Source organism: Pogona vitticeps, chromosome 3 (assembly GCF_051106095.1).
Source record: "Pogona vitticeps strain Pit_001003342236 chromosome 3, PviZW2.1, whole genome shotgun sequence".
Classification (NCBI taxonomy): Eukaryota; Metazoa; Chordata; class Lepidosauria; order Squamata; family Agamidae; genus Pogona; species Pogona vitticeps.
The window spans coordinates 245,503,794-245,510,608 of NC_135785.1; the positions used below are offsets into that span (position 1 = coordinate 245,503,794).

Consider the following 6,815-nt stretch of genomic DNA (forward strand, 5'->3'; position numbering starts at 1 on the left):
AGAACATGGGCTTGAATTAAGTCAAGAACACAAAATAAAACAAATGTTAGAAAAATATTGTATGGGAGAGTGCAAGAATGTAAGTACTCCCATGACAGTGGATTTTCAAAAAGAAGATGAAATAAGTAAAGATTTTGAAAACAAAGAATTATATCACTCAGCAATAGGGAGTTTAATGTACCTAGCAAACTGGACGCGCCCGGATATAGCGGCATCAGTAAACATACTCAGTAGATATATAGAAAAACCTAGTGAAAAACACTGGCAAGGATTAAAAAGGATTTTTAGATACCTAAAGGGAACATATAACTATCATCTAACTTTGCAACCATCAAAAAATCTAAAACTGTCAGCTTATGTGGATAGTGACTGGGCCAACGATGAAAAAGACAGAAAATCTATGACCTCTTTACTTTACTGTGTGTATTTGTGCTGTTGAACCAGACTTTAAAAAAATTATTAAACTATGAAAATAAGAGCTTTAAATCATTTTTTAAAAAAGAAATCTATTAAAAGGTTTTCCATGTATTCCAAATTGCTGAATTTGATAGAGGAAAATAAGATATTTACCTTGCACATTGCACAGCTTTTGAGAAGAAGTTAAAAATACTAGAATTTAGCCCATCAGTTTGAAAGTACAGTCCTCTGGTGAGAGTGTAAATTATTCTTGCCACCAAAACTTTGTTAGTATCTCTGGAAGGTTTGAGGAACAATCTAAAGTACAGGGTTTGGAGATCTAGAGGAAAAAACCAAATTCAAATTATTTGACAAAGTTTTAGCAGTATGTATGTATAATTCAAACACATCTAATTCTCTCTATCCTTTTAGCTGCTAATTCCTTTATGTTCTCCAAAACATGTCTATACCATACTCCCTGCGCTACTATGGCAGGATCTATAAATGGTAAAATCTCTACTAGCAATGTTTAACAGAAAGCTTCTTGGAATGATCATTTCAATATTTTTCAATGTTTACCTGACTGTGTATCTACCCAAAATTATTTCAGTTTTCTCTCAGTAAAACTCTACAAACACAAACTACTCCATGCATTTTTCTCTGAAAGCACCTAAACTAAATAATGTACAAATGAAGAAAAGCAAATTCCCATTTTTTTATTCCCAGGAATGCGTACATCAGGTGATTAAACATACACATTTCATACGTTTGCTGTAGCAACAATAAAACTGAATTTGATGGAACTGTATTTGCCATGGAAGTGTCACAGTACTTGCAATTACTCCAGTGGAAACACTCAAGGGATGGGCAAAAGGTATGTGAGCAAAACATAAAATACTAGCTTCTGTAAATCTTGCAGTAAAAGAATCGCCAGCAACAAAACATAAAAATTAAAAATTAAAAACAATATTTGATTCAGATACAAGCTATAAGTAGACTCTTACAACCTCTGGAAGCCTCAGCTCAAAGCTGTCCCATCTTGTAGGCATCCCTCAGTCTCAAGATACTATGGTAACGTGCTCTGTATGAAGGACTTGGAACAGCGTCTAGTGTGGCCGAGAAGGCCAATTCGAGAGTGACAATCCCTTCCACACTGATGACAAATGCAATCTGTCCCCTGTCCAGCTCCCTGATTTTGCTGCTCTCAGGACTGCCTCTTTGCCTCGGCCTGCTGGACAAGTGTCTCTTCAAAATGGGAGAGGCCATGATGCACCGCCTGCCTCCAGGCTCGACGCTCAGATGTCAAGGTTTCCCATCCATTGAGGTCCATTCCTAAGGCCTTCAGATCCTGCTTGCAGATATCCTTGTATTGCAGCTGTGATCTCCCTCTGGGGTGATTTCCCTGCACTAATTCTCCATACAAGGGATTGTTTGGAATCTGACCATCAGCCATTCTCATGACATGCCCGAGCCAACGTAGATGTTGCTGTTTCAGTAATGTATACAGTGGTGCCTCACTTGATGAGGATAATCCGTTCCAGCAAAATCGCTGTAGAGCGAAATCCTCGTCAAGCGAAATAAAAAGCCCATTGAAACGCATTGAAAACCGTTCAATGAGTTCCAATGGGCGAAATACCTCCTCGTCCAGCGAAGATCTTCCATAGGGCGGCCATTTTCGGGTGCCTGTGCAGCGAAAAATACCTCCTAAAAACAGCGGGGAGACATTTTGAACAGTCAAGAGGCCATTTTGAAAACATAATGATCAGCTGTTTTGATCGTTGTAATGAGAAGAATCGGTTCCCGAAGTAGGGAACCGATCGTCGTGATGCGAAAAAAGCCCATTAAACCATCGTTTACGATAGCAATTGCGATCGCAAAAACACTGTCGTGAAGGGGATTCATCATCAAGCAGGGTAATCGTTAAGCGGGGCACCACTGTACATGCTAAAAATTCCACCTTGTTCTAGGACTACTCTATTTGGAACTTTGTCCTGCCAGGTGATACCAAAAATGTCCCATGCATATCAGATAAGGACAAAGCTCCACAGACACACCCTTCTATACAGGACACTCATGTGATCACCCTGATCAATTAGAAAATACTGTTAGCATACGGAAAATGTTGCTTTGTTATTAACCTATGAACATTCCTATGGAATATATCATGTCAGCATTATATAAGAAATAGAACCAAACAATGAAATCAGCAAGGCTGAGAAATGATGCTGTTCAGATGCAGAGAGGACATAGAGAAAAACACAGGAAATTTGCTGCTGATGAGTGAAGCTGAAATGTATTTCTGTGAAAATCAAATATCTTTGTATTCCTATACATTTCTAATCAGAAGTAAGCCCCACCAAGTCGAAAGGAACTTGCCATAAAACATCTGTGCACAGGACTACAGACTGCAGTGCACAGGATTGTGGAAGGGGTTGTCACTCTCGAATTGGCCTTCTCAGCCACACTAGACACTGTTCCAAGTCCTCTATTCAGAGCACGTTACCATAGTCTCTCAAGACTGAAGGCCGCCTAATCAGGGCTGCAGACTACACTGTGCACTCAGCCATCTCCAGAATTAAGCATGGCTTCAGTTGGTTCTTTCCTAGACTACCATTATATGACTACAGCTTCAATGAGAGATGAGTGACATCTACTAACCTGACCACTGCTGTGAAGATATTTCACACCAGTATTTCCTCACTGTAAGAATGTCCTTTAGCAAGATGCTACTACAATCAGACCCATAAGCAGCATAACTTGATGGATCATTTACTGTATCCATAATATACATGAGAAGTTCTTGACATTTTAATCTTGGTGCTCCTGTGGAAAAATGAATACAAATGGATGTTTTAGCTGTACATTGTTTCAGAAGAAAAATATTACAGAAATATTAAAGAACAAAACAATTCTTGATCTTGAAAGAATAACATTAGTTGTTCATACAGATATGTACTTCAGGAAGACGAAGTTTGGGGAGAACATGAATTCACAAAGTACTCTTTGTGTTCCAACTCCCATTCTCTCCGTTTTCGGTAAAGACTCTGGCCAATCTTCACTGTGGTTGCTTTATAAGAATACTATAAAACTGTAGAGACTGCAGAAGCATTTCCCCTACCATTAAGCAATATCCACAATGCTATTTTACTGATACAAAATACTGTATAATGCCCAGGATGTGCTGCCTGCATACCGAGAGGAGTGGGATGTTTAAAAAGGTGGGATATCATCTTATTGCCTGTCTAAACCAACAAGAACTAGGAGATCTTGAAGATGAGACTACAGAATCCACGTGAATTTTCTAGGAAATCTAGTTTACAGAACTTTCTACCCACTTTTGTCTACTGATCATCCTTCAAAACCAAACAGATTTTGAACTCCACACAACAATTATGACAAGCATCCTTTCATGGGTTATCTTCTGCAGAGGAAAGACAAGAGAAAGTTTTACAGTCAAAAAGTCCCTAAATCTTTTGCTGTCAAGAGAATACATTTAAATATATAGAGGTAAACATTTATGTTTCTATAAAAGAAACTATTTTTATCCTGGCCAAAATAGGGTGTAGACTTTGGAGAAAAGGAGTCTCATGCCTTCCAGAAAACAACCAAAGATTATAACACTTCTTTAAAAATAGGCAAATATTATATTATAGACTTAAAAAACTTAATCTCAGCAAGCATTCTTTACAATTAATTATTTACACAAACACCACTCACTTTTATTAGCACATCTGATGAAATACTTGACCAAACTGCTGATCTCCTGCATTTTTTTCTGTCTTGTTGCTTGTGTCGAGGCAGAGACATTTGGCTTTGCTAATCTGACACTCTCTGTTTCTTTCTTTATGTATTTCTGCAGAAACCTTCAAAGATAAAATTAACACTCAATAGGCATATAGACTATCTCAGGCATTCTTTATAAGTCAAGCTCTTCTGCATTAATATCATTTGCTTGTCATTCACATGAACATAAAAACAAAAATTAGTCATACTGTTTCTCACTTCCCTATGTTATTACATGATACCAAGTTATTCCTGATTGACAGCAATGCTATGAATTAATGGCCTACAAAAGGTCAAGAAATTAACAGCTCTAGTCAGTTCTCACAAATTCAAGGATGTGGATTCTTTTGTTCAATCACCTGTCTCATGTGAGGTCTCCCTCTTTTCCTACAGCTTTCACCTTCTCCCAGCATAACTGTCTTCCCAGTGAATCTTGTTTTGTCATGATCTGTCCATGCTGTGAAACCCTTTATTTAGTAGAATATTTGTCTTAGCTTTTAGTGAGAATTGCCCCTCGATATAACCTACAACCCACTATTTGTTTTCCAGGTGCTCTGTGGTATTCATAAAAACCCCCTCCAACATCTCATTTCAAATTTTTCTTCCTATCAGTTTCTTCACTGACAGCTTTTGCTATCCAATAATAAGCATGGATGAACCTGGCTCTGACAAGACAAAAAATGCATCCTTTTACTTAAGGATCTTTTCTAATTCCTTCATATGTTGCTTTTCTAAATCTCAGTTTTGTTTTGATTTCTGTAGCCAGAGAACTACCGTATTTTTCCATGTATAAGACTATACTTTTGTCTAAAATCTTTAGACTAAAAATTGAGGGTCGTCTTATACACAGAAGTAAGCTGAGGAGAGAACAGAAACAAGTGGAGGGGAAAGTAGGGATCAAAGCGATCCTGCAGCAATTTGATCCCTTTCTCCCTACACTTGCTAAACCCCCTTAGATTTCTTAATTTTAGATTAGAAAAGTGGGGACGTCTTATACACGGGGGTGTCTTATACATGGAAAAATACGGTAATTCACTGAGTTATCCAGCCAGCTTGTTCATAACTAATTAGGATGAAACAGTATTTTGATGGAACAATTTATATTGGCTACTTGGTAGCTAAGAAACTGTAATACTGTAAAATACTGTAAAACTGTAATATTTTACCTGAATACAGTATCCCAGTTCAGTTGTTTTCCATGACGGGAATCAGAACTCTGGTCCAGCTGCTGAATTGTCTCAGAGTCGCGGAGTAGACGCTTGAACTTTTCAATTTCCTTCTAAATATTTAGTGCAGAAAAAATTAGGCACAATTACCATCCTTTTCTCAGTTATCTGTCCAATATATACATTTTTGCACTAAATCTTTCACATTGTTGTAAAACAGAACAGTGTCAGGTTATGATTACCTTCCGTTCCATTGCCTTGTCACTATCAAGCTGACGGCAGCAAGCCAACAGGTCATGGAGTGCAATATTCATGGCTCAGCTAAGTTCAGACTTCTCTGACACTATGGACCTAAGAATGGAAATACTGATGTTTTATAAGAAGCATAAAAAAACACATTGATGAATCATATCAGTCTAGCTCAGCATCCTGTCTTCAATAACAGCCAGCTTTTGGATGCTCATAAACGAACAGTGAAGATGGTCACATGATCTGTATGCATTCTATGGCATCCCATACATAGACATTCTGTTTAGCTATCACAACCTATCAAGTGGTGGTGAAAGTTTCTGGGAATTGCAGTCGAGGTACACCTAAGTTACCCAAGGTCTGCAACCGCTGCTCCAGAGAATCTCAAGAAACTCCAAGCAAGTTCAGGGCTTTTAAAAAAAACATTTTTATTGACTAAAAAATACAGAAAAAAATACAAAACTCACAAATAAAAATCTTAATAATAGATACATGATGTATCAGAATCTAGTTAAGTTTCTGAATATATTCTGCATATAGATTGAACAAATAAGGAGAAAAAAAACACTTCTGTCTGACACTTTTGCCTACAGGAAACCATTCTGTCTCCCTATATTCTGTCCTAACAGGAACTGCTTGACCGCAATACAGGTTATGCATTAGGATAATCAAGTGCTGCGGTACATCCATTTCTTTCAGAACAGGCCATAGTTTCTCATGATTCACCCAGTCAAAGGCTTTGCTATAATCATAGGCTGAAATTCTTTTGTGTGCTCAAAACAAGCAATCAAACAGATAACTGCACACACGGCCACCGCCAGATTGGTCAAAATAGAAATCATAGACTATGTAATTGGAAACAAGAAGTGGAGAAGCTGTATTCTCTCTGCCAAAGAACACCAGGAGCAGATTGTGGTACTGATCATGAACTGCTATCCAACATTAGAATAATGCTGAAAAGAAACATTAAAAGAATTGTAGTGCCAAAATATAATCTAAACATTCCTGATGAATTTAAAATCCATATAAAGAACAGATTTGCATTACTAAACTCAGCTGACTACAAACCAGAAGAACTGTGGATCAAAACCAGAGATATTATTAGAGAAGAATAAAAAAAGTTAATCTCTGCAGTAAAAAGAAAAGAAAAAATCTACATGGATGATTGAAAAAAAACACTTAAGATAGTAAAGGACAGGCAACAAGCAAGAGACAGAAATA

General features: G+C 37.5%; 1 protein-coding gene across 2 annotated transcripts in view; it reads right to left on the minus strand.

Moving 5' to 3' along the window:
- The window catches only part of ATM (ATM serine/threonine kinase), a 75,646-nt gene that overhangs the window by 67,349 nt on the left and 1,482 nt on the right, over positions 1–6,815 (minus strand). For both annotated transcript variants that reach the window (XM_072993656.2, XM_020803139.3), the window contains exons 2-6: positions 5,588–5,696; positions 5,346–5,458; positions 4,114–4,259; positions 3,055–3,219; positions 571–736 (exon numbers count right to left, since the gene is read on the minus strand). In XM_072993656.2, the coding sequence (XP_072849757.2) occupies positions 571–736; positions 3,055–3,219; positions 4,114–4,259; positions 5,346–5,458; positions 5,588–5,659 (662 nt within the window). In that variant the 5' untranslated portion in view covers positions 5,660–5,696. The remainder of the gene's footprint in view (positions 1–570; positions 737–3,054; positions 3,220–4,113; positions 4,260–5,345; positions 5,459–5,587; positions 5,697–6,815) is intronic.